Consider the following 26616-nt stretch of genomic DNA (forward strand, 5'->3'; position numbering starts at 1 on the left):
TTGGCATCCGCACTGTCGCAGCTACAGCCACAAAATTTGGCACAGTCAGACGTCTGGACCCCGAGAGTGTCCTAGGCTATGTTGTGAGGCGAAATTTTAACCCCGCACGTTCCAATTCACCAAACAATTTTGCCCCTATCTACATAATGGGGAAAAAGTGTGTGCATCAAGCCCCGCCCCTCATTATGATGTCATAATGGTTGCCATGGTGCCGCTGAGGTCATCATAGGTTGCAAGCCTCGCCGCTCATTATGTCATAATGGTTGACTATGGGATGGAGGATGTGTGATGGGTATATGGGCACTGGACTATGGGATGGAGGATATGTATGATGGGTATATGGGCATGGGACTATGAGATGAAGGATGTGTGATGGGTATATGGGCACTCGACTATGGGATGGCGAATATGTATGATGGGTATATGGGCATGGGACTATGGGATGGAGGATGTGTAATGGGTATATGGGCACTCGACTATGGGATGGAGGATATGTATGATGGGTATATTGGCACGGGCCTATGGGATCGTGGATATGTATGATGGGTATATGGGCATGGGACTATGGGATGGAGGATAATTATAGTTTGCTAAAACTAACCACAGTTAGTTACTATGCCCGGGCAGCGCCGGGCTCTTCAGCTAGTTACTTACTAAATGGGAAACTGCTGGGGAAATCAGACATGGAAAAAGACTTAGGCATCTTAGTCAATAAGAAGCCAAGTTGGAGTGCCCAGTATCAGGCAGCTGCCACCAAAGCAAGTAGGGTCATGGGATGCATTAGAAGTGGTCTGGGGACACGAGAAGAAAACATAATTCTCTCTCTGTACAAATCACTTGTCAGACCACACTTGGAGTATAGTGTGCAATTTTGGACGCCGGTGCTCAAGAAAGACATTACTGAACTTGAAAGGGTTCAAAGGCGGGCTACTAAAATGATAAATGGGGTTGGTTCACTACAATACCCAGAAAGGTTATCAAAATTAGGTCTATTTACTCTAGAAAAGAGAAGACTTAGGGGAGACCTAATATATATGTACAAGTATATCAGAGGGCAATACAGAGATCTCTCCTATGAACTGTTTGTACCAAGGACAGTGACAAGAACAAGGGGGCATTCTCTTCGTTTGGAGGAAAGACAATTTCTGCACCAGCATAGAAGAGGGTTCTGCACGGTAAGAGCAGTGAGGCTCTGGAATTCTCTTCCTGAGGAAGTGATGATGGCCAACTCACTGAATGAATTAAAAAAAGGAATGGATGCTTTTCTTGTGAATAACAGTATAGAAGGTTACGAATAACATAACATTATAGGTAGATGGTTGACCCAGCTTAGGGGAAGGAATTTTTTTCCCTATGGAGACAATTGGCTTCTACTCTGTGGGTTTTTTGCCTTCCCCAGGATCAACAATGCAGAACAGCTGCACTAAATATAGGCTGAACTAGATGGACATAAGGTCTTCCTTCAGCCTTCAAAACTATCTTACTATGTTACTATGTATCTCCAAGATCCTATCCCAATATGTAGTAGGTGTAATAATAATAATAATAATAATAAAAGTAAATACCTCCAATTAGAAATGTAGTATAGTTCTTCTGATTTGCTATGTTGCTTTCCCTATGTACAGAGCATTGCAGTAGTGTAGGTATCCATGGTTATGACCACTGATATAGTGACAGTGAGTTCTTAGTGAAACAAAAAGCATGAAGGAGGAACAGCATCCAATCCAGGTGAAAAAAATCAATTCCTTTATTCTGCCATCAGTACATCAGTATAACGTTTCGACCATAACATGGGCCGAAACGTTGTACTGATGGCAGAATAAAGGAAATTATTTTTTTCACCCGGATTGGATGCTGTTTCTCCTTCATGCTTTTGTGAGTTATGGTTCCTGAGATTCCAATCTAAAAAGACATTTACAATGCTGCCACCCAGAAGTTTACAAAGCTGTGATTGAAAAAAATCACAGCAGCACTAAAAAAAAAACAGAGCCCAGCACTTCCCATCAGGCAAAGGAGGGGGAAAGAGTGTCTCAAACATCAGTTACAAGATATTTTGTAAGTTACAAAGTTACTGTAACAACGACAGCAGATGTGTTTAAAAGGCAGCTCATGGAGCTTGTTGTGAAGGACAGTGCACCATTATCATTATTTGCACAACCAGCGTTTACAGCTCTTAATGAAGAAATGGCCCGCAAACTTGGTGTTTCTCTGGAAAGAGAAAGTATTAGAAAATTAGTGTTTGAAGAAGCCCTTAACCAAAAGGAAGATCTTAAAAAGACTCAAGAGACGTTTTGTTTTTCTTAAAATGGATGTCTGCAAACGTCAGAGAGTGAACTATTTTGCTATCAATGGTCGAAATGTTTGTGACAACAAAAAATTGTTACTAAGAAGCTGGCAGTAAAAGTTACTAAAGCTCGTCACAGCAGCCAGTTTCTCCAGACCTTAGTGGAAAAAGTTCTGCAAGATTATGAACTCAAAAAGAACAGGTTCTTGCTACTGTAAGGCTAAGTGCACACGTACCGGAACTCTTGCGGAAATTACCGCGAGAATTCCGGAATTCCAGTCCGCGGGAAAATCACATTTTAAATTCCCGCGATTTTCCCGCGGGAAAACTAGCATTTTGCAAGCGTATTTAGCTTGCAAAATGCTAGCGTTCTCCAAGCGATCTGTAGCATCGCTTGGAGAACTGATTGACAGGTTGGTTACACTCGTCAAACATAGTGTTTGATAAGTGTGACCAACTTTTTACTACTGAGGCCGCCTATGCAGCATCAGTAGTAAAAGATAGAATGTAAAAAAAAAAAATAAAAAATGGTGTTATTCTTACCTTCCGACGTTCCGCACATCCGTTCCCAGTAATCCTTTGCGAAAATGCCCGCGATGACGTCCGTTCTCGCGGGATCGCGATGTCTCGCGGTAATTCGCAATGACGTCGCGCGAATGACCGCGAGACTTCGCGATCCCGCGAGAACGGACGCCATCGCGGGCATTTTCGCAAAGGACTACTGGGAACGAGAGCGTGAAGAAAAGCGGGAAGACTGCGCGGGACGTCGGAGGGTGAGAATAATCATATTTTTTATTTTTAAATTCTATTTTTTACAGGGATATGGTACCCAAAGCCCGGAGGACAGTCTCCTCTCCTCCGGACCGTGGGTACCATCCGCAAATGTTCTGCTTACTTTCCGCATGGTGGGCACAGCCACATGCGGGAAGAAAGCGGAACAATGCATTCCTATGGGTGCGGGATCGCCGCGATTCCGCAAATTAATAAGCATGCTGCGGTTTTTACCGCGAAGCGATTCCGCCGCGGTAAAAACCGCAGCATTAGCACAGCATTGTGGAATCCCATAGGAATGCATGGGATGCTTATTTTTCGCGGCAAAATCGCGCGGTTAAAACCGCCGCGGAAACGTGAAAAAAACGCCACGTGTGAACTCAGCCTAACTGATAATGCTTCAAACATGATAAGTACAATGAAACTGATGAATGAGAATAATGATGTTGAACAACAGCAAGAAGAACATTTCACATTCAGTAGGTTGGAGACGGAAGGCCACAGTCCTGCTCCCATAACAGAGGAAGGATCAATTATTACTACAGAAGAACAGCAAAAATATTCTTTACAATTAGATGATCTTGTTGAAGCTGCTTCACGCCTCTTTCCTATTCATCACATGAGCTGTGTTGTGCACACGCTTCAGCTGGCAATAAGAGACAGTCTGCAAGAGGGACATGCTGGAACTTTGATTAGCAAAGTGAGGAAATTGGAATTTGCTGCCAGAGCCCCTAAAATTGATTCCATCTTGAAGAGACGTGATGGAAAAGGGGCAATTGTGGATCAAGCCACTCGGTGGGGCAGCACCTATTTAATGATTGCACGATTGCTTGAGATGAAACCCTTCCTTATAGATATGGCCAACCCTCGGGTAACACTACATGAAGGTCAATGGACACAGGTGGCTGAACTGAAGGAATTGCTTCATCACCATTTACAGTGACTAAAAAAGTTACAAGCTGAGGATTTAACTCCTGGCATTTTTATAAAGGAGTGGAAGAACTTGTTGTTTTGCCTATCCCAAAGAGGAGGTTTAATAGCAGATGCCATTGCTCCTTCAAGGAAATGGAGAGAGACAATGCTATTAGAAAATAAAACTCTTCTGGCAGCTGTTTATGTGGTCCTGAGTCATCATATGTTGCTGGATGATCAACAGCTTACTAAAGGAAAAGAAGCTCTGATTGAGGAAACAGTAAGGATGAGTGAGCTACAGGACGGCCAAGAGCAAGAGGACTCGGGTCCTGCCAGTGCTGCTGCTGCCGTTTCTTCATCCTCATCAGACCACCTCCAAAGACCTGCAGCATCATCTTGCTACAGATGGTGTCACTGTGCATCGGTCAACAATACAGCGCACTTTGCACAAGGAGAAGCTGTAAGGGAGAGTGATGCGAAAGAAGCCGTTTCTGCAAGCACGCCACAAACAGAGTCGCCTGAGGTATGCAAAAGCAAATTTGGACAAGCCAGTTACATTTTGGAAGAAGGTCCTGTGGACTGATGAAACAAAGATTGAGTTGTTTGGTCATACAAAAAGGCGTTATGCATGGAGGCTAAAAAACACAGCATTCCAAGAAAAACACTTGCTACCCACAGTAAAGTTTGGTGGAGGTTCCATCATGCTTTGGGGCTGTGTGGCCAATGCCGGCACCAGGAATCTTGTTAAAGTTGAGGGTCGCATGGATTCAACTCAGTATCAGCCGATTCTTGACAATAATGTGCAAGAATCAGTGACGAAGTTGAAGTTACGCAGGGGATGGATATTTCAGCAAGACAATGATCCAAAACACCGCTCCAAATCTACTCAGGCATTCATGCAGAGGAACAATTACAATGTTCTGAAGGGCCATCCCAGTTCCCAGACCTGAATATCATTGAACATCTGTGGGATGATTTGAAGCGGGCTGTCCATGCTCGGCGACCATCAAACTTAACTGAACTGGAATTCTTTTGTAAACAGGAATGGTCACAAATACCTTCATCCAGGATCCAGGAACTCATTAATAGCTACAGGAAGCGACTAGAGGCTGTTATTTTTGCAAAAGGAGGATCTACGAAATATTAATGTCACTTTTATGTTGAGGTGTCCATACTTTTGCACCGGTCAAATTTTGTTTAAATGCAGATTGCACATTTTCTGTTAGTACAATAAAACTCATTTGAATCCAGAAATATAACTGAGTCCATCAGTTATTAGATATATGAAACTGAAATAGCTGTTGCAAAAACCAAAATTGTTATAAAAAAAAAAGGTTAACATTAATAGGGGTGCCCAAACTTTAACATATGACTGTATTTATTTAATTATAGCAGGGTTTTTTTCATTTTGTCTTTTGTATGCTTTTTGGCCATGTGAACATGCATTTATATGCTGCATGTGTACCAACATAAACCAAGCTCAATTTTTCTGTTTTTTCTTTGTATTTTTGCATTCTGTGCAAGCTGGGGTGTGGCCTCCCTCTCCTGAGCAGGAAATTGTATTTAAAGGCTTCCCTTGACTGGTGTCCAGTAGTTGGGACCCGGTCCTTGTCTGCCCTTATTCACGCAGACGTCAACTTTGACACATGATAAGGTTATTAATACTAGACAGTGTAGGCCCGCCCCGACCACAGAGTCACCTTTTCGATGGTGGGACGGCTTTTATGCTATGTTTGATCAAATACAGTATTACTAAGAACTCTGTATGATTTAAATGCACTTTTGCTTTTTACTTATTTAATTATAGCAGGGTTTTTTTTCATTTTGTCTTTTGTAGGTTTTGTAGCCATGGTTATTTGTGAAAGCCATAATTTCCCCCCTAATATGAGTTTATTAGCAACTACCTCAAAGGAATTTTGCCTTCCTGTGGATCAATATGTTATGCTATAGGTTGAACTCGATGGACTTAAAACCTTATGAAACTTTTCACCTGCATGACGGATAAGCAGGAAGCTACACTTCTAGCAGCTCATGGCAGTCAGTATGGGGGGAGACTGAGTAAAGCAGTGCAGACAGTGATAGGAGAGGAGAGCTGTAAGAAGTGATTGCCGTGACACACAGCTCTGCTCTACTCCCTTCCCCAGCTTGTAATCACAGTATATGCCAGCAGTGAGATCAGCGAGGAGATCAGAACTGTGTGTCATTACATATCGCACACAGAAACCTGCTCTGACTTTCTTTGGAGGAGTGTTCTTCCCCACCCCTGCTGAACACCTTCTGCTTATGATTGGTCAAGGTCATGCAGGGGAAATGTAAATATTCCAGACAAGAATCGCCGCTAACATTTCCTTTGTCTTAGTGAAAATTAGAATTTAAACTTCACAAGTGAATGTTTCTGCAACAGAGATCGTTACACAGGTTGAAAAAAAGACTTTGATCCATCAAGATCAATTAAAAAAATAACATGAAAAAGACATTTTATTCAGCCCTTCAGCCGCTATTTCATGCTGTGGACAGTAAAATATGATCAAACTGGGTAAAGGTCTTCTATAAAGGCAGTTAAATGTTACATGTACCCTGTACCCTGTAACCAATCTCATTTTCATACTTACATTGTATAGCGTATGCCCCAAGCTGAGCAGCAATGTTAAAAGGACATGGTAATCGACCTTGCAAAACATCCTGTTTCACTTGCAAAAAGAACTGATACCTAAAGCAACAAAAATACAAATGTATACCAGATCAGTATCGTTATTCATGAGCTGAAAGAGTAACTTTTGTTTTAATTTTTATTTTATAAATGAATAGTACACATGAAAATAAGTAATTGTGAGTAATATATCTTATCAGCGAAATCTGATTCTTTCTCAGACAGAGATTTTACCTCGGAACTGAGAATTTTGAGAATGACTGATCAATTCTGGCAGAGAAAGAAGCAGATTTCTCTGATAAGATGTAGTACACACAATTACTTATTTTCATGGGTGCTATTGATTCATGAAATAAAAATTAAAATGACGATTACTCTGTAAATATTAGTGTCACAAATAAACACAAGAATGAAACAAAAACAAACAATTATATAATGGCCATACAGATTAGCCTGGCAGCCACGTAATTTGATAGCCGTCACTAAGCAACAATTCCATAGATGTGTCAAACATTAAATTAACTGACCATACACCATTAAAAGGAAGGCAAACGTGGGATAGAGGCAAAGGCTTTCTGCCTGGTGCATTATAAAGAGAGGTCTAGCTATATATTCAGAAATATGAAGTATACGGTGATAAGAGAAACACATGGCATTAGATGGAATCTGTCAGCAGGTTTTTGCTACTTAATTTGAGAGAAGTATAATGTAGGAAAAAAACTGATTCCAGTGATGCATCACTTAGTTTACTGGGTGCAGCAGTTGTGACATAGTTTTTAGATGTAGCAGAGTTGAGAAAGCTAACTCCTCCCACACCACGGTCTCTGTGTACATTGTATATTGACAGTAAGCTGCTAATCAGTGCTGGCATCTCTAGTTCTAGTTATAGTCGTAGCGACTAGGAAGAATACTTTTTCCTTTAAGAGTTTCTTTTAAGCGAAGTTCCCACGATGAGTATTTGGTGAGTTTTTCACACTGCGTATTCTCTCCAGTGAACGCAGTGCCACACAACTCTAACAAAGTAGATGGGATTTATAGAAACCTCATGCACACTGTGCCTTTGTTTTGTTTTGTGTGTATTTGAAGCCCGCAGCATGTCAATTTCTCTGGTGTTAAATGTGTGATTTGCAGGTTTTCCCCATAGACTTGAATGAAGTTTGGAAAAGATATAGATAAAAAAAAATGAATATGTGGCATTTTTAATGTCTTTTTTTGCAGCATAAACACTAAAAAATGCCAGTAATCTGTATATGACTAACAATGTTACCAAACCAAAATACCACGAGGTATAAAAAAAACAAAAGTTTTATTTAAAAAATGACATATTACCATAAACAAATCCAATAAAACATGATAAAACTGCATAGAAAAAAACACAATGAAAAATCTAACCTACTTTAGCTACCGTAATTGGAGCAGAAAAGCTGCACCATCAAAAACTCACCAAATGCTCATAATGGGAACTTTACCATAAAATACGAGTGAAATAACTATTCTATGAAGAACCAACAGTATATAATAAGGATTTATACAAGGCACTCATGCATAGTTTTGCTGGTCAGTGCAGTGAGATATTTTAGTAAAGCACTTACAATGTTAAGCAATTAGCATGACTATTAGTGATGAGCGACCGTGAATCTGTATCTCGGGCGTGCTCGGGAAATATATTCGAGTCCCCGATGCTGCATAGCTCGTGGCTGTTAGACAGCAGCAACACACGCGGGGGTTGCCTGTCTGTTACGGAATCCCCACATCTGTTGTGCTGTCTAACAGCCGCAGGGACTCGAACATGTTATTCAAGCATGCCGAAGATGTTCGCATACCACCCGAGCATGCTCGCTCATCACTAATGGCCATATCTTAGATTCACTGTGCTCACTACAACTATATGCTGGATTTGCTGCAGCCTGCAATATGTGTGGGAAAAAAAGCAACATGGTGCAATATATCAAATCAAAGACAGGAATGGAGCCATAAAGTAGGACAAATTAGTTGAAAGTACCATACTTGTGTAAAAACTATCTAAAAAATCTTGATGAGACTGCGCTGTAACAGCTAGTAGCATCTCCTGCATCTGCAGAGCTTGCCCCATTTGGGATATCACTAGAGAGCGTGCTACATCTACTCACTAATGCTGTAGAACTTAAAGCACCACTCCAGTGGGGTTTTTTTTTACAGCACTGGAGTGGCACTTTAAATATAAGTCCCCTGCCCCCGGTCAGTACTCTAGCGCTACAATAAACACTGGAGTGGTGCTATGGTCTTGGCTACATGGTCCTCTCTGTTCAGCAGGTCAATCAGCTAAATTCAGAGGGTGCTTTTCTCAAGAAAAGTGCTAGGGGCATACAGCAGGTCAAGGAGCACAACTGCTTTAATTTATGTGACTTAAGTTTTTCCTAGTGACAGACTTCTGCTAAATAAAATGGAAGACAAGCATTGTTATACTGTTTGCCTTAGGGGTACAGTGCTCAACTGTGTGTGAATAAGTCCTGAAGAAATGGCCTCATTATTTATTTAGGGCAGCAAGTATAAATCATGATCCCACCACTCGCTGTGTCCTAGGGACACTGACAGATCAGTCCACCTATGGATAGCAGGGGCATGTTGGAGCTTTCAGTCTATTGTTTGGGTTTCTTCCAGGTATTTTCCTTTCTGGATAATTGCAGGCTATTAACTGGCTAGCAATGTTAGGTAATTGCCAACTGTTGCTTTGCTCATGAGGTGTGAGTTTCTCTGTGCGCCTAGTCTGATTTTTGGATATTGGCTGCTTGACCTTGGACTTGTCTTGACCATCCATTTGCCTAGCCCTTTTGTCGTGATCCACTTCCTTCTTAGAATTCTGATCTTGGACTGTTTCCTAACTACACCTTTGTCTAACCTCTGTCTATAACTTTTTTATTTTTCCGTCAATATGGCCGTGTGAGGGCTTGTTTTTTGTGGGACAAGTTGTACTTTTGATTTTACCATATTGTGTACTGGAAAAGAGGAAATAAATTCCAAGTGCAGTGAAATTGCAAAAAAGTGCAATTCCACAACTGTTATTTGGATTTTTTTTATCTAGCTCACTAAATGCTAAAACTGACCTGCCATTATGATTCTCCAGGTCATTACAAGTTCATAGACACCAAACTTAAGTGGTGAAAAAAAAAAATCTAAAGTTTTTTTTTTTTTTTTTTCTTAAAGGCGCTATTTTCTGGGACTCTTAGCGTCTCGATTTTTTGGGATCTGGGGCTTGGTGAGGGCTTATTTTTTTCACGCCAAGCTGACATTTTTATTGATACCATATTGGGGCAGACACCATGTTTTGATCGCCTGTTATTGCATTTTATTGCAATGCTGAGGCGCCCAAAAAAACCTAAGTGTCTGATGTTTTTAATTTTTCTCGTTATTCTGTTTACCAATCAGATTAATTATTTTTATATTTTGATAGATTGGGGGTTTCTAAGATTCTAAGAGCGGAGTTACCAAATATATGTGTATTTTTTATTTACCATTTTACTTTGAATGGGGCAAAAGGGCGATTTGAACTTTTACGTTTTTTTAAACAACATTTTTTTTCTACTTTTTCCATTCTTCAATAGTCTCCTTAGGAAACTTCAAGCTGCAATCATTGATTGCTTGCTGAAGCCCTGCTAGGTGTAGCAAAATCATCATCCCGTGGCCAACGTTCATAGTAGATCAGCAATAACAAGCATGGGGGTCTTCTGCAGACCACCTGTGGCTGTTAGGGGCACATGTCAGCTGATCAAATCAGCAGTCATGTACCAAAAAAGATCAGCACCGAAGCCCAAATCAAAGGGGGATACATAATCTATGACGTAACTATTTGTTACATGTCGTGAAGGGGTTAATATATTCTTGCGGTTTTCAGTGACGTACTGTATAAATCAGTATATATTGAGTTAAGGAACAGGTAGCCGTAGAATATAAAACTTCAGGATAATGCAGTCTATATGGACATGCAGATTATGGAAAGTTGAATAAAAAGATACCCCGATACTTGCGATCTGATGTCTTATTCCAGAGAAAGCCATGTTTTTCTTAATATGTAAATGAGCCGTTCCAGGCTATGGGCCGGACATAGATCTCCCTGAGAATCTAGCTCCCATGCTATGTTAAATGAAAGAAGGGGTGTTACCAGTGTGAGACATATAATGACTGACAGTATGCTCTCCTGATCTAAAGGAGTTCTAGAGACATATTCTAGGGGAAATCTATGTCCAGTCCATAGATCTTAACAGCTCATTTATGTATTATGCAAAACAAGGATTTCTCTGGAATAAGACATCAGATCGTAGATATCCAAGTATAATTTCATTTCACTTTCCATGACCTACATGCCCATATAGACAGTTTAGGAGGGTTGATCCTACTGACAGTTTCCCTTTAATACTAAATGCTGGCAACAATCCCTAGTATATACTCTAATTGCTGTATGTATGTATGTATGTATGTATGTATGTATGTATGTATGTATGAGACCTGTAAAGGTATGGCCTTTTTGCTGAATGCCATCACACAGCCATGCAGATGTGCAGTATACTATACCTGGTTATCTCTTCCTTCAGTTTACATGGATCTTCTGCATAGAATTTAACCCCAAAATATAGAGTGTAGGGAGGGCCGGCTAGAAAACAGAAAAGAGCAGAAGGAATTGTATACATATATCATATGCTTAAGATAATGTAATTTTTTATTTTACCAGCAACAACTATAAAACCGCTGTTAAAATTCATGGATGTAAAACTCAAATACACAGCGGGCCAAAATTAAAAGCTTGGACAAAGTTGTGGACCAACCTGCATATTTATTAAAAATAAATAGGTGTATAACTGAGGAATTTTTTCCTTATCAAATATAACAATGAACCTTTTCATATGGAAAAAACTTAACCGGGTTCCAGAAACAAAATACATTTTAACTAATAGATCTTAAGAGTCAGATCACATGACTGGAGCATTGACTACTTCCTCGTGGGCAGGGGCATACATAGAAATCATGGGGCCCCATAGCAGAAGTTCTAATTGGGCCCCCCCCTAAAAAATAAAACCTTAATATTTGGTGGGGTCACAGAGGAGAATATAGCATAACTTTGCAGACCTTACAAAGTAATTTTCCTCCTATTGAAGCCCCTACATTGCCCTTTCATTGCCCCCATAAAGTATGGTGCTAACAAAATTGCCCCTTCAAACACAGTATGATACCTCCACACGCACAGTACGATGACTCTACTGTACCCCCCTAAACCTTCCCAGAATTGTATGGTGACCCCAACATAGTGTGATGCACCAACTGTGATCCCCACAGAACCTTCCACACAGTATGATGGGCCCCAAAGTTCTCTATGCAAAATAATGGACCCCATATAGTCCTACACAGAGAATAGCAACCTCACATAGTCATCCATACAGAATAATGACCCAACATAGTCCTGCATACAGTATAATGGGCCCCACATTAAAAATATAAATTCCAGAAAATGGAGGTGCATCTGATAATGCGGATATACCTTACCGGCAGCGGAGGAGCAAGGTCCCAGGGTCGCTGCTGGAGGAGGCAAGAGTGGAGTGTTGCTGTAGGCCGCAGGCTGGGATGAGGGGGTGTTAGGATGTGCGACGCTGCGGGTGTTCGATGGTGCGGGGCCTCCACCAACATTTTGTGAAAGCCAGGAGCCCCAGCACTTCCATGGTTTACTATGTAGTGCAGGGTTCTCCAACTCCAGTCCTCAAGGCCCACCAACAGGTCATGTTTTCAGGATTTCCCTTGCATTGTACAGGTGATGCAATTATCACCTGGGCAATACTAAGGAAATCCTGAAAACATGACCTGTTGGTGGGCCTTGAGGACTGGAGTTGGGGAAACCTGATGTAGTGGATTCCGGGAAAATGGCTGCTGAGGGCGGCGCATGCGCAGATGGAGATCTCAGCACCAAGAACTCAGGACATGAAATCTCAGCGCCAAGGTCTACATCTGCGCATATGCCGCCCCAAGCAGCCATTCTCCCGGAATCCACTACATAGTTAACAATGGAAGTGCGGGGGCTGCGGGCTTTCATAAAATGTCAGCGGAGCCCCGGCACCACCAAAGACCTCCAGTGTCACACATCCGAACACCCCTTTCTCACAGTCTGGGGTCCGCAGCATTGCCCCACTGATGCCTCCGCCAGCAGCGACCCTGGGACCCCTTTTCACCGCAGCCACCACCCCCGGTAAGTAATAAGACTCATGGACTAAACGAAGCACCACCATTTTAGTTTTTTTCTCCCATTTTTCTCCTCAACATTTGGGGTGCGTCTTATAAACTGCAAAATACGGTATATATACTCACCTTTACTCATTCCCCCACTACTCAAGCATCGGCAACAAGTACTCTGAAACTCTTCACTGCTCAGCACAGGGGGCGCAAAGAAGTGACATCATCACGCCTGTTGCGCTGAGACGTTAGACGCATATGGTGAATGATGGGGGAGAGAGAACAGACCTTCCCGCTTCCATCTGTATCATCCAGGATACCAATGCAGTTGAAAGTGTGTTCACCGGGATCGTGGATGTGAGGCCGATGTAGTCGTAGTCGCCAACTATAATAACCCTGAGGGCCAGATTTCATCCATAGGCCAGAGTTGGACATGTGCTAGATGAATGCTTGCTTGGTCAAAATCTTACCTCCTGACTCCTCCATGCATGCGTAAAGAGGCCAAGCATGCATGTGTTCTTAGTGGATGCATTTTATATCTCCCGGAACAAAAAACATGGGCAGCTGAAATTCCCTATCTGAGGAAAAGGGAGGATCAGGAGTAGAGCTGAGCGAATATGTTCGGAATCGGTTGCCAAATCTGAATTTGCCATATTCGTGCCATATTAGTACTCTATTTGTGCCGATTTTATGTTTGATGATCGGTTCCGAACATATTTCGGACATTTCTACTCCCATTAACGTTCGGCGAATATTGCAAATACAATATTCACATCCGATCGTAATCGGAACCGAATTTTGAAAAATTCTCTCAACTCTAGTCAGGAGGGCCCCTTTATAGTCTCACTAACATCGGATGCAATACATCTAATGCATATGGCCAGCATATTTTATTTGAAGTATTGGTTAAGCCAAAACAGACAATTCAAATCAGACCTGTGACACCATAGCAGGGATATCTCATGGACTCAAATGCTTCACTTTCTGTCAAAGGGAAGTTCTCGGCAGAAAATGACCTATTGTTTAAAACAGGTTTTTGTGTTATAGGTATTTGTTAAAAAAGAATTGTCAATATTTGTTTTCCTTCATATTTACTTATCACAATCTGTATTAAAATAAAACTAGCAATCTTGCAATTTTTGCTGTGGCCACTGTGGCCTTTTAGACTTTTATTTCCAATTTTTTTTTTTTTTTTAGGAAACACCACAGCACATAGAAGGGTCTAATGAGCATGTGCAAAGATGATGGTTAAGGAAGGGGGCGCAGGGTCAGTTTTAATATCACTTAGTGATTGGTGGATCCTGTGTAATCAGCTGTGTATAGAGGAGTTACCTGGAAGTATGAGTCTGGAAAAGCCACCGTGACCAATGTGAAAATTGCAAGATTACCATTTTTTATTTTTTATTTTTTTTTTTTTTACAGATGATAAGAAAAAAAAGCAAAATTAAAAAAAATTGCCCTTAAAAAGTACATAAAAAACCCTGATAAACAATAGGTAATTTTCTGATAAAGGCTTCCTTTCAAAGTACCGTTTTTTTCTAATCACGTACAATCCTTTTGATGCTTTTTCTCGGTTTACATTTTAAAGGGAATCTGTCACCGATTTTTTGGACTATCAGCTGCCGGCATTGAAATCAGGGGCTTATCTACAGCATTCTGTAATGCTGTAGATAAGACCCCCCCCGATGTAACCTGAAAAATAAGAAAAACACATTAGATTATACTCACCGGAGGGGGGCGGTCCGGTCCAATGGGTGTCGCAGTCCAGTCCGGCGCCTCCCATCTACATACGATGCTGTCCTCTTTTTCCCTTCCTGTAGTGGCTCCGGCACAGGCGCACTGTTCTGCCCTGTTGAGGGCAGAGCAGAGTCCTGCAGTGCGCAGGCATCGGGAGAGGTCTGGCGCCTGCACACTGCAGGACTCTGCTCTGCCCTTAACAGGGCAGAGCAGTGCGCCTGCGCCGGAGCCACTATAGGAAGGGAAGAAGAGGACGGCATCGTATGAAGATGGGAGGCACCGGACCGGACCATCCCCTACGGTGAGTATATTCTAACGTGTTTTTCTTATCTTTCAGGTTACATCGGGGGCTTATCTACAGCATTACAGAATGCTGTAGATAAGCCCCTGATGTCAATGCCGGCAGCTGATAGTCCAAAAAAAGGGTGACAGATTCCCTTTAATATACATAGTAGTAATAGATTCATGTATAAGGGTTTATGAAATTAAAAGAATATTATTTAGACTCAAGACTTATTGACTCAATACATTGCCTGCCATGTAAAATAACAAAATCAGACAAACCAGACAAGTTTTCACACTTTTTTCTAATCATGCATAACCCGTTTAATGTATTTTTCTGTTTACATGTTAATATACACAGCCATGAATCCATTAATACTACTAAAAATTTGAAATTTAAAGAGAATAATTTAAGGCATAATTTCTGGCTTAAAAGGAGTTTTCCACTTTTAGAAAAGTCGACTCCAAACATTGCCTGTGCTCTGTAACTCTGGTGGGTGCAGACACACTGTGCCATGGGCCTGGCTTACATCGGAGGGGAGTGACCAAGTGTCTACAGTGTATTCATTAGAGCCTCTGATGGTGAGGATAGGTTGGACCGCCGGTAGACTAGACGCCAGGAACCACTACAGGTAGTCCCCAGGACTGCAGCAGCTGACTGGAGTGTCAGAGACTCTAGTACAGGGTACAGGTGGGCAAGACTAAAGCGGTGTCAGATGGTCTAATGTCGAGGCACGCAGCAGAGGATCAGAATTCGTAGCCGAGGTCAGGAGTGTAGAGATGAGGATAAATGAGAAGGCAACGGGTTGATAACAGGTGAGACAAGCTGGAATACACCAATACAGGAAGCTAGAGACTGAGCTACTGAGAACTTAAGTTCAGGCGAGGAAAGAAGGGTGGAGTTGCCCGATATATCACTGGCTGACAAGTAGTAGGCAGAGGAAAAAGATCTCTGCAGGACAGAATAGATACAATTCCTGCACCCTGTTATGAATGGGTCACTGAGGAGGATAGCAGGCCCAGGCTAAGCCACAGAAAACCAGAGAGGTTGGTAACTAAGCGGATGCAGACCCCTGATGCTGTCTACACAACTAGCAGTAGCTGTGGAGCATACCTACGATGATCCTAGACGCCTCGGCACAGCCGGAGAGCTAACTAAGCCTAAAGCAAGAAAAGGGAAATCTAAACTGCCCCGGAGCAGACCCCAAAGGAATAGATAGCCCCCAAACATATATTGTCGGTGAGACAAGATGAAAACACAAACGCAGGCAGAAAAATAGACTGAGCAAACGATGGGGCCCACACTGACTAGAGAGGACAGGAAAGGAAAGACACTGTCTGCAATCATGCAAAAAACCCTGCAAAAAGTCCAACACGTCTGATGCACAAAAACACTGAAGTTGCATGACTTCGTCCCCACTAAATCAGCACTCTGGTATATTCTGAAAGCAAAGCAAAAAGAGACCAATATAAAAGGGGACAAAACAAACTGGCACATGCAGTAACATATGGGCGGTGATTCAGCACAGCCCCAGCCGGAGCTAGCTGACCCGCACAAAGCAGAGATAAACAAAACCAGATCAAATGCAAACAGAATAGCAAATGAACCACTTAGCTGAACATGCAGGGAAAGAGCAGGAGACATCAGACCTCAGGAGGCACAGGAAGAAAATCACCAGCAGGTATAGAGGGAGTCAGCTGTCTTAAATCTCAATCAGAAACCCCAGATCTCCAATCGTCTTCCTCATCATCAGGTGACAAACCTCTGTCAATCAGATCAGCTCCACTACCTCAAGTAACCACCAGAGGGATCCCAGAAAGAGAACGCTCAATCTGACCAGCTCCACTACCTTCACTAATCACCAGAGGGAAGCCAAAGAGAATTCACAACAGCGCCCCCTATGACTCACAAAACAGCAGAGCAGGAAGAGAAGGATTAGGCTGCTCAGGGTGATTGTCAGGTACTGAGTGGAGCATGCCGCGTGTAAGGAGGCATTTTAGAAGGTGTGCGAGTGGTCATCATGTATGGCTCTCCAGTGCTGCTGTGGTCTGTTTTGGGTGCAGTAGTCACGTAGCTTTAACAGCTCACATCATTGTTCCAATCAATCACTGAGCTCAGCAGCTTGTGCTGTCTACATCAGCAGAGCCACTGATTTCAGCGATTGGCTGCAGCAGTCCTGTGATCTGCGAAGATGATGTCACCACTGCAGCCAAAACACTCAAACTGAAGCAGCGATGGAGATCCGATGCTGGATCTGGGGGGAGCGGAGGAAGCGGTCTGATTTTACATGGCAGGCTATGCTTGAGGTGCACTTTTCTAAAAGTGGAAAAACCCTTTAAAGCTAAAACTGATGCCTAATCATACGAATTGTTAGCATTTATCCCTATAGTTAGCAGTCAATGTGGTAATCCTTTATTCAGTGCCAGGAATGAATACAAGAAATATTATAAAAGTGCACGTGTTTAGAATTACTGCAGGTTTGGGATATCTTTATTTTAGATGTCTATAGTTTCAACATTCTGTCTCCCACCTCTCGTTCTCTCCCCTCCCTGACTTCTCTTGGGGGTCTTTACATTTATTTATTCATACTTGAGGTTCATCCATATAGCGCATGTTCTGTTTTTATACTGTTAGGTAGTCATTGTACTTGTACTTACTAAATGGCAGAATCTAAAAAAAAATCCATAAAATTAAATAAGAGGCAGCCATTAATCTTCACCAGTAGAAGAACAGAATTATTAGTCGCCATCAATCACATTGCTGACTTTTTGCACTATGATTAATCATGCCAGATTCTTGTCAGTTTCCTGTAAAGGCAACAATGCTCACCCAAAGCGACCGGAAAGTGAGTGTAAGGCTGGAGTCACACTAACCTGCGCAAAATACGGTCAGTATTTTACATGCGTAATACGGATGACAGACCCATAAATAGTGCTCCGTATGTCATCCGTAATCAAGGTGTGGTCGCGTATTTTGCGCATGTCAGCATCCGTATGGCATCCGTATGGCGAGATTTTCTTGTAGGCTTGCAAAATGGACATATAATGGAGCCCTATGACCGTTTTAATAAAGAAATGAAAGAATAGATATAGACACATAGAATGCGTGTATATATATATATATATACACAGTATGTATATATATATATATATATATATATATATATATATATATATATATATATATATGCATTCTGTGTGTCTATATCTATTCTTTGGTTTCTTTATTAAACCTGTCAGGGTGAGTTTACTGTATAGCGCACTGAATTGCCGGCTTTGCTAAAAGACACCGGGTGCGTATTTCTCGCAGGTCACATGTGTGGTCCGTGTGTAATCCGTATTTTTTGCGCACCCATAGACTTGCATTGGCGTACTACGGGCATAGTACACTGACAATCGCAGCATGCTGCGATTGGCACGGACAGTAGAATACGGATGAGAAATATACGGCTGGTGCGAGGGACCCCATAGAGAATCATTTGTCCGTGTCTAATGCGTGCTTTTAGCGCCTCTCACTCGGTCGTATTCCTCGCCAGTGTGACCCCGGCCATAGAATCTGTTCGGTTTGTGACTATCCTCCATTTTCTTGTCGTGTTCTGGCTGCTGGTCTTTTTCCTCTGGTGCTGGGTTTGTCTTGGGTCAGGTGACTGTATCACCTTTTATTAACCTGCATCTGTCTCCCATTCCTTGCTGAATAGTGTTAATCCACTTGAGTTCTGGCTTGCAGCTTTGCTTTGCCTTCTGTGTGTTTAATTAGTGCAGTGCTGAGGCCTTCTGGTTCTACTAGTCTTAGTTTCTGTTTTCAGTTTGTTTCTGCAGCCTTCTCTTTGTTTTCTATTAGGAGGTGACCCGTTTTTGTACCCAGTCCTTAGATCTTTCAGGGACCGCCTTCCCCCTATCTATAGGTCTTTGCTTGAGATTAGTCTAGGATCGTCGGTGGGTTTATTCGCTAGGAATTGGTCGCCCACTCCATCGTAGGGTATCAGCCTAGTCGCAGTGCAGGGTCAGTTTCCCCCCCCTCCTACCCTAGTCCTGTGCTGCAGAATCATAAGTTTGTCCAGCCCAAGAAAGTATATATATATATATATATATATATATATATATATAAAAACCCTCCCTGATTTCTGCAAAATGAACAGCGTTCAGGATATCTCTTAACGCCTGCACCGGTTAATGTTGGAAGGTCGCATAAATCAGGAAAAGAAAAAAAAAGGGGTCAGAGTAACCCTCCCATTTGTATTGCATTTTTATGCTCCGCAGGAGTTTCTTTTTCTGGTAGTTCTATCTGTCATGGTCATACTATGGATTTTCAAGTGATGGTGGACTGTGGGTCTGCACTGAATTTGATCGATCAACAATTTCTAGACAAGTATAAAGGGCCTGTCACACTAAGCGATATCGCTAGCAATATTGCTATTATGTCACTGGTTTTGTGACGTTATAGAAATATCGCTATGTCTGATACTTACCTCCGACAGGCTCCCCCGCTGGTTATCGCTGATCACACGAGAACGGCCTGGGCCGTTTCTCGTCATCAGCTTCCTGCTGGGCTTCCTGTGGCACCGACGAGCGACACGTGGACGCGGGCGGGAGGACGTCAGGATCGCCGCGTCTGACAGGTAAGTAGCGACCCCCGACCGCTGCTATGTCGCTGGTGAGATCTGCCTGTGTGGCAGCTCACTAGCGACCACTTAGCGATGCACCAGCGATCCATATCGTTGCCGGGATCGCTGGTGCATCGCTTAGTGTGACAGTACCCTTAGATTGAGTCTGTACCTTTATTATCCCCTTTTCCTGTAGTAGTGATTGATAAAACTCCGCCAGAGCATGAGTGCGTTTCTCGAAAGGTCACCGGGTTTCTACTCACTGTGAATATGGAGCACCAGAAATCTTTAGATTTGTTTGTACTTGATAAATTGCCTTTTTCAGTCGTCCTGGGGTTACCCTAGTTAAAAATGCAAAATCCTGTACTGGATTGGTCGTCAAATACTATAAGATCCTGGGGTCAGGGGTGTTATGGGAAATGATGTGATGTACACATCACTGCTGTGGTGAAAAATGAGCTACCTGAAGCCATTCAGGAGTTCTGGAAATTATTTTCTGAAGTTGAGTCACAAGCTCTACCATCGCATAGAGATTATGATTGCGCTATTGAGTTAGTCCCAGGTGCTACTCTCCCTAAGAGTCGTTTATTTAATCTGACGATCCCCGAGAGGGAGGCCTTAAAGGAATACCTGCAGACTAGTCTTGCTGCAGGTCATACAAGACCCCCCAAGTCCCCTGTGGCTGTGAGATTCTTTTTTGTCAAAAAGAAAGATGGGGGTCTTAAGCAGTGTCTGGATTTCAGGGAGATTAATAAGATCACTGTGCGCAATCCTTACCCCTTGCCGCTATTTCCGGATTTGTTTAACCAATTAGTGGCAGCCAAGTGGTTCTCTAAGATTGAGCTCCGTTAGGCATATAATTTGCTGCGGATTAAAGAAGGCGATGAATGGAAGGCAGCCTTTAATATCCCAGAAGGTCATTTTGAGTGTCTAGTAATGCCTTTCCGCCGTACAAATGCTCCGGCGTTCTTTCAAAATTTCATCGACATTCTGAGGCCGTTGATCGGTATTAGTGTTATCGTTTATTTGGATGATATTTTGATCTACTCGCCTGATCTGGAGTCGCATTGGCAGAGAGTCTGCGAGGTTCTGCAGATTCTGAGAGAAAACACACTCTTTGAAAAACTGGAGAAATGCGAGTTTGCGGTACAGAAAATTAGCTTTTTGGGGTACATTGTTTCCAGTGATGGGTTTGAGATGGACCCAGTGAAGGTTCAGGCGGTATTGGAGTGGCCTAGACCTGACTGCTTGAAGTCAATTCAGAGATTCTTGGGGTTTAATAATTAGTACAGAAAATTCATAAAGAATTTTTCTGTTATCACCAAACCCCTTACTGATCTGACTAAGAAGGGTGTCAATACTGTCCAATGGTCCCCTGAGGCTATTAAGGCCTTTGAGCATCTCAAGGAGAAGTTTAGCTCTGCTCCTGTTTTGATCCAGACAGATGAGACTAAGCCCTTTCTGGTAGAGGTGGATGCCTCATCAGTAGGAGTGGGGGCTGTTCTGTCACAGGAGCGAGAGGATGGACATTGTTTTTTGCCCGGTTCCATTTCTCTGTGATATATATATCCCTGGGACAAAATGTTAAAGCTTATGCTTTGTCTCGAAGTTTCTCCCCAGTGGTTAATACTGAAAAGGATGAGTCTATTCTGCAGAAAGGGGTAGTGGCAGCTTTAGGTTCGGAGTTGGAAAATAGCACTCTTAAAGCCCAGGATGCGGCACCAACTAACACTCCGTATGGGAAATTATTTTTGCCTAAAGCCCTGAGGAGAGCTTTGTTTACGGAATGTCATGAGTCTTGTTTGGCGAGTCATCCAGGGATTGCCGAGACTAGAAAGTCAATCAGTCGGAGTTTCTGGTGGCCGGGGTAGCTAAGAAATCGTCAAGTGGGTGCGCCAGTGTACCGTGTGCGCTAGGTCTATGGCTTCTTATGCCCCAGTGGCAGGGTTGCTGTGCCCGTTAGAGGTTCGTAGTTCCCCATGGACGCATCTTGCAATGGATGTTAACAGCGACTTGCTGGTCTCTGAGGGTTTTTCTGTCATCTGGGTTGTGGTGGACTGGTTTAGTAAGATGTGTCATCTGGTCACGTTCAATAAATTACCCTGCGCTAAGACACTTGCCAGGGCATTTGTGAAAGAGATTGTCAGACTCCATGGTGTTCCCACAGAGATTGTCTCCGATAGGGGACCACAGTTTGTAGCTCGATTTTGGTGTGCCTTTTGTGACAGACTTAAGGTTCATTTGTCGTTTTCGTCGGGTTATCATCCGGAGTCCAATGGACAGACAGAGAGGAAGAACCAGGACGTTGAGCAGTTTTTGAGATGTTTTGTAGCAGACAATCAGGAGAGGTGGTCAGAATATCTACCATTAGCTGAGTTTGCTCTCAATAATCATACGTCTTCTTCGGCTGGGTTTTTTTTTTTTGCTGTACTGGGAAGCATCCATCTTTCAGCCCTTTTTCTAGGATTGGGGCAGCGGTGCCTGAGGACGAGAGTTTTTCTGGAAATTTGGAAAGGGTTTGGACCAGTGTGCCCCATAATCTGAATCAGGCTAATAGGAGGTCTAAGAAATAATTTGGCAAGAGAAGAAGGGGACATGTTGTTGGGGACATGGTTTGGTTGTCCTTTGGTGCTGGGTTTGTCTTGGGTCAGGTGATTGCATCACCCTTTATTAATCTGTCTCCCATTCCTTGCTGGACAACAGTGTTAATCCGCTTGAGTTCTGGCTTGGAGCTTTGTTTTGCCTTCTGTGTGTTTAATTAGTGCAGTGCTGGAACCTCTGGTTCTACTAGTCTTAGTTTCTGTTTTCAGTTTGTTTCTGCAGCCTTCTCTTTGTTTTCTATTAGGAGGTGACCTGTTTTTGTACTCAGTCCTTAGATCTTTCAGGCACCCCCTTCCCCCTATCTATAGGTCTTTGCTTGAGATTAACCTAGGATCGTCGGTGGGTTTATTCGCTAGGAATGGGTCGCCACTCCATCATAGGGTATTAGCCTAGTCACAGTGCAGGGTCAGTTTTCCCCCCTCCTAAACTAGTACTGTGCTGCAGAATCCTAACAGTAAGCCTGAGAGCCTTAGCCACTGTATTTGGTGCTGTGCTCCTGCATCACTGCTTTACAGCCCATGGTTATGCTTATAATGCAATGCTAACAAGGCGCTGTCATATCATGCAAGGGACAGTGTGGTGAACCCTTCCAAGTATTCAGAAATACCATACTTCTTCCCAATCGCTGCATGGAATTGTCAGTCCTTGGAATCCTCTATATTTCTGCATTGATTTCTAATAAATTGAGATCTGATTGTTATTACACTTACAGACAAACACAAAATACTAAGACACAAACAGTTGTACTATTCATGCTTTTCAGTTCATATCTACAGTGCAAGGAGAGAAAGTGAATCCATTCATTTATTAACCTGTAGATCCCGCTTCAGTAGCAATAACCTGCACCAAACATTTTGTGTAGCTGCAACTAAGATTTGCATAATGTTGCTTAGGAATTTTGGATAATTTCTTTTTGTAAATGTGTTCCAGTTCATTAATATTTCTGGGATGCCTTTCATGCACAGCTGTATTTAGGTCATGCCAAAGCATCTAAATAGAGGAAAGCTCAGGACTTGGACTTGACCATTCCAAACCATTAACATTCTTCTTTTTCATTCATATAGTTGAGTAATTACAGGATGTGCTTTGGGTCATCGTTTCGTTGAATCAGTGTCTTCGGCTCGATGTTATGAACTGCTGCCTTTACATTCTCAAGTAAAATGATCACAAGTCAGCCATGTCCGGAGGAAGGAAGCAAGGTAACCCTGAACTATGAGCTTCCTCCCTGCTTCACAGTTGGGATGAGGTTTTGGTGCTGTTTTAACGTGATATATTTTCCACTTAACAGGGTTGTGGAGTCTGTAAGCCAAACCTCCGACTCCTCAATTTCCCCGACGCCAGAGGTTTTGGCAGTTTGTGCAGTCTTCAGTAGGTCTTTTACTGTGACACTTCAAATCCTTCTCAGCTCTTTCGGGATTGGAGAGGTTTTACCAGGGATAGCAACAGTCCTGAAATACGTGAACAACCTAACCATATATTGATGTACACCAAGGTTTTAACAATGCTTTCATAGTCTTTTCCAAGTTCAGCTTCTCTATGACAAATCTTTTTGCCCCAAAGTATGACTCACACTAATCAATGTTTCTTGAAAGGAACAGATTTGTCAGTAACCAGGCTTTGTTTGCCTTTATTTAAAGGACATAGGGATTGTAAGAGACATTAACACACAGAATGTTACATACCATTATCGAACTGTGGATATTTATAGCCTAGGATAAAAAAATTTCTTTGCTTTTACTGTAAATATTTATTTAATCTTCGTGAACAGTACAACTGTTTTGTTAGTTTACTTAGATTGTGTTTTATTGTTATCCATTATCGGATTTAAGCTAAATTATTAGACAAACTATGCAACATTAACCCCTTCACGCTGCAGCCCTTTTTCGTTTTTTGCGATTGCTTTTTGCTCCCCTTTTTCCCACAGCCATAACTTTTTTATTTTTCCATCAATAGGGCTAGTGAGGGTTTGTTTTTTGCAGGATGAGTTGTACTTTTGAATGACACCATTGGTTTTACTATGTCGTGTACTCGAAAATGGGAAAAAAAATTCCAAGTGTAGTGAAATAGCAAAAAAAAAGTGCAATTCCACAATTGTTTTCTGGATTTTTTTTTTACTATGTTCACCAAATGCTAAAAATGACCAGCCATTAGGATTCTCCAGGTCATTACGAGTTTGTAGATACCAAACATGTATAGGTTGTTTTTTATTTATGGTAAATGGTGAAAGAAAAATCCAGTTTGTTAAAAAAAAATAAAATTATTTTCTGAGACCCATAGCGTCTCCATTTTTCATGATCTTGGGTTGGGTGAGGGCTTAATTTTTGCGTGCCGAGCTGATGTTTTTAATTATTCCATTTAGCTGTGGATACGGTTTTTTGACTGCCCACTATTGCATTTTAATGCAATGTTGTGGTGACCTTTTTTTTTTTAAGTAATTCTGGAGTTTTGACTTTTTTTCACTATGCCGTTTACCAAACGGATTAATTCTCTTTCTAGCTTGATAGATCGGGCGATTCTGAAGATGGCGATACCAAATATGTGTATGTTGGTTTTTTTTAATTGATTTGATTTAATTGATTTATTTTGAATGGGGCGATATGGGGGGTAATTTGAACTTTTATTTTTTTTTACATTTTTAAAAACTTTTTTTTTTTTAGTTTAGGCATGCTTCAATAGTCTCCATGGGAGACTAGAAACTGCCATAAACCGATCGACTCTGCTACATACAGGTGATGATCAGATCGCCAGTATGTAGAAGAATTGCTCACTTGCTATGGGCACCAACCACTGGGCGGCACTCATAGCAATCTGGCTATGACAACCATAGAGGTCTGCTTGAGACCTCTGGTTGTCATGATGACCCATCGATGACCCGCGATGATGTGACGGGGTGACCGATGGGCGGGATAAGTGACGCGTTTCCGGTGTGATCACATTAAATGCCGCTGCCAGAGATTGAGAGCAGCATTTAACAGGTCAACACCCGCGGCTGCTAGGGGCACATGACAGTTGTTCAAAACAGCTGACATGTGCCGGAAAAGATGTGGGCTCAGCGCTGGAGCACACATCAAAGGGAGGGACACGACATGCGCTGTACATGTACTGCGCATGTCGTGAAGGGATTAGCAATCAATACAGAAATATTGCAGAGTGTTCTCATTGTATATTACATTTGAAATACAGGGAATCCCAGAGTTCACTGAATTTTTGTTTGCATCTGTAGTGACATAATGTCTATTCAATATAATGTAGAATACAAAAAAATAGATTTTTCTTGCTAACATGGTACCAAAATGTATGTAAATACTTTTATGTCAAACCACAAAACATATCACTCCTAGAATACTTCATCTAGTAATGATATGTACGCATTCTCCTGAAGACAGAAGTCACTGACTGCCATTACCTTACCGCATGAAACCTTTCGACACCACAATGTGTGTATTGCCATAGTATCTACCCATTATTCTACTCCCTGTAACATGTTTGAATCACAATATCTTTGTTCATTACAACAACAAAAAAATTCAGTAGAACAAACAATAAAGAAATCCAAAAGTATATAAGTCAACAGACATCAACTGGATGTAACAAGCATCATTGTCAGACGCCGCATCCACAGTTTGTTATTCTGGGATCTCATTACATTAAATGTTATTGTGTGCAGCGTTAATCCTGTAAAATACTCTATTCTGATGCATAATCTAGCTAATCCATGTCGTGTCTCATACAAACTCCTGGCAGATCTGCGAGGCCCACACATACAGAGTACTTACTGCTAATCAAGTCTTTATGTTCTGAAATAGTCTTTGCTGGATCCAGCCAGAACTGTGTGGAAAAAATAAAAATGTCACGTATTAATATAATAGTTAAGAAAAGGAATAATATAAGAAGCATAACGCAATGTTATCGAATAATCTTTCAATGTTCTTTCACATATTACACTGGTTTACTAAAAAAAAAAATAATAAAAAAAAATTTCTGGCATGGACTTTAAGAACAGTTTTAGACTAATTTGAGGGTGCTGAATTCAAATCTGATCTTATAATTTCTCTATCACATCACGTTTTTGCGCTATACGGATATAGCCCATTTTCATGAATTCCATGAAAAATATAAGTAGTGTATGAAAAGTGCCGGTTTATACGGTTCACTAAAGGTAAATTTAGTTTTCATTTAGTCTCCCAATAAATGTGAGAATATCTTTGTTTTCTTTGAACATGCATAATTTCCATTTGTTATGATAAGTAAACAAACAGTTTTCAACGTACACAACAGTTGTGTGCAGGTACTGTTTTAACTATTTATGTTCAACTTTTCCAGGTCTTAGTGAAGAAAAAGGCTGGAATAGTTGATGGACCTCAAATAAGAACACTTATGAGAGACCCAAATTTTATCACATCAATGAATGAGACCTGAAGAAAGAGCTTGGAATGCATTTTGTAATGTGGTGCAGAATTTTCTAGGGAATAAGAAAGAAGATAACTATGAAGAGATTGTGGAACAGCTACTAATGAGTCTGCGAAATCTTGGATGTAGAAGGAGTATCAAGATTCACTATTTACACAGCCATTTGGACTTTT

At 41.8% G+C, this 26616-nt stretch overlaps 1 protein-coding gene across 4 annotated transcripts in view; it reads right to left on the minus strand.

Annotated features, from left to right (window-relative positions):
- EPB41L4A (erythrocyte membrane protein band 4.1 like 4A) overlaps nt 1-26616 on the minus strand; it is a 591957-nt gene that overhangs the window by 217243 nt on the left and 348098 nt on the right. For all 4 annotated transcript variants that reach the window (XM_073550667.1, XM_073550634.1, XM_073550632.1 and 1 more), the window contains 3 exons: nt 25810-25861; nt 11166-11244; nt 6580-6677 (listed from right to left, as the gene is read on the minus strand). In XM_073550667.1, coding sequence (XP_073406768.1) covers nt 6580-6677; nt 11166-11244; nt 25810-25861 — 229 coding nt within the window. The remainder of the gene's footprint in view (nt 1-6579; nt 6678-11165; nt 11245-25809; nt 25862-26616) is intronic.

This window comes from Dendrobates tinctorius, unplaced genomic scaffold, assembly GCF_039654945.1.
Source record: "Dendrobates tinctorius isolate UK_male_01 unplaced genomic scaffold, ASM3965494v1 ptg000003l, whole genome shotgun sequence".
In the NCBI taxonomy this organism is placed as follows: Eukaryota; Metazoa; Chordata; class Amphibia; order Anura; family Dendrobatidae; genus Dendrobates; species Dendrobates tinctorius.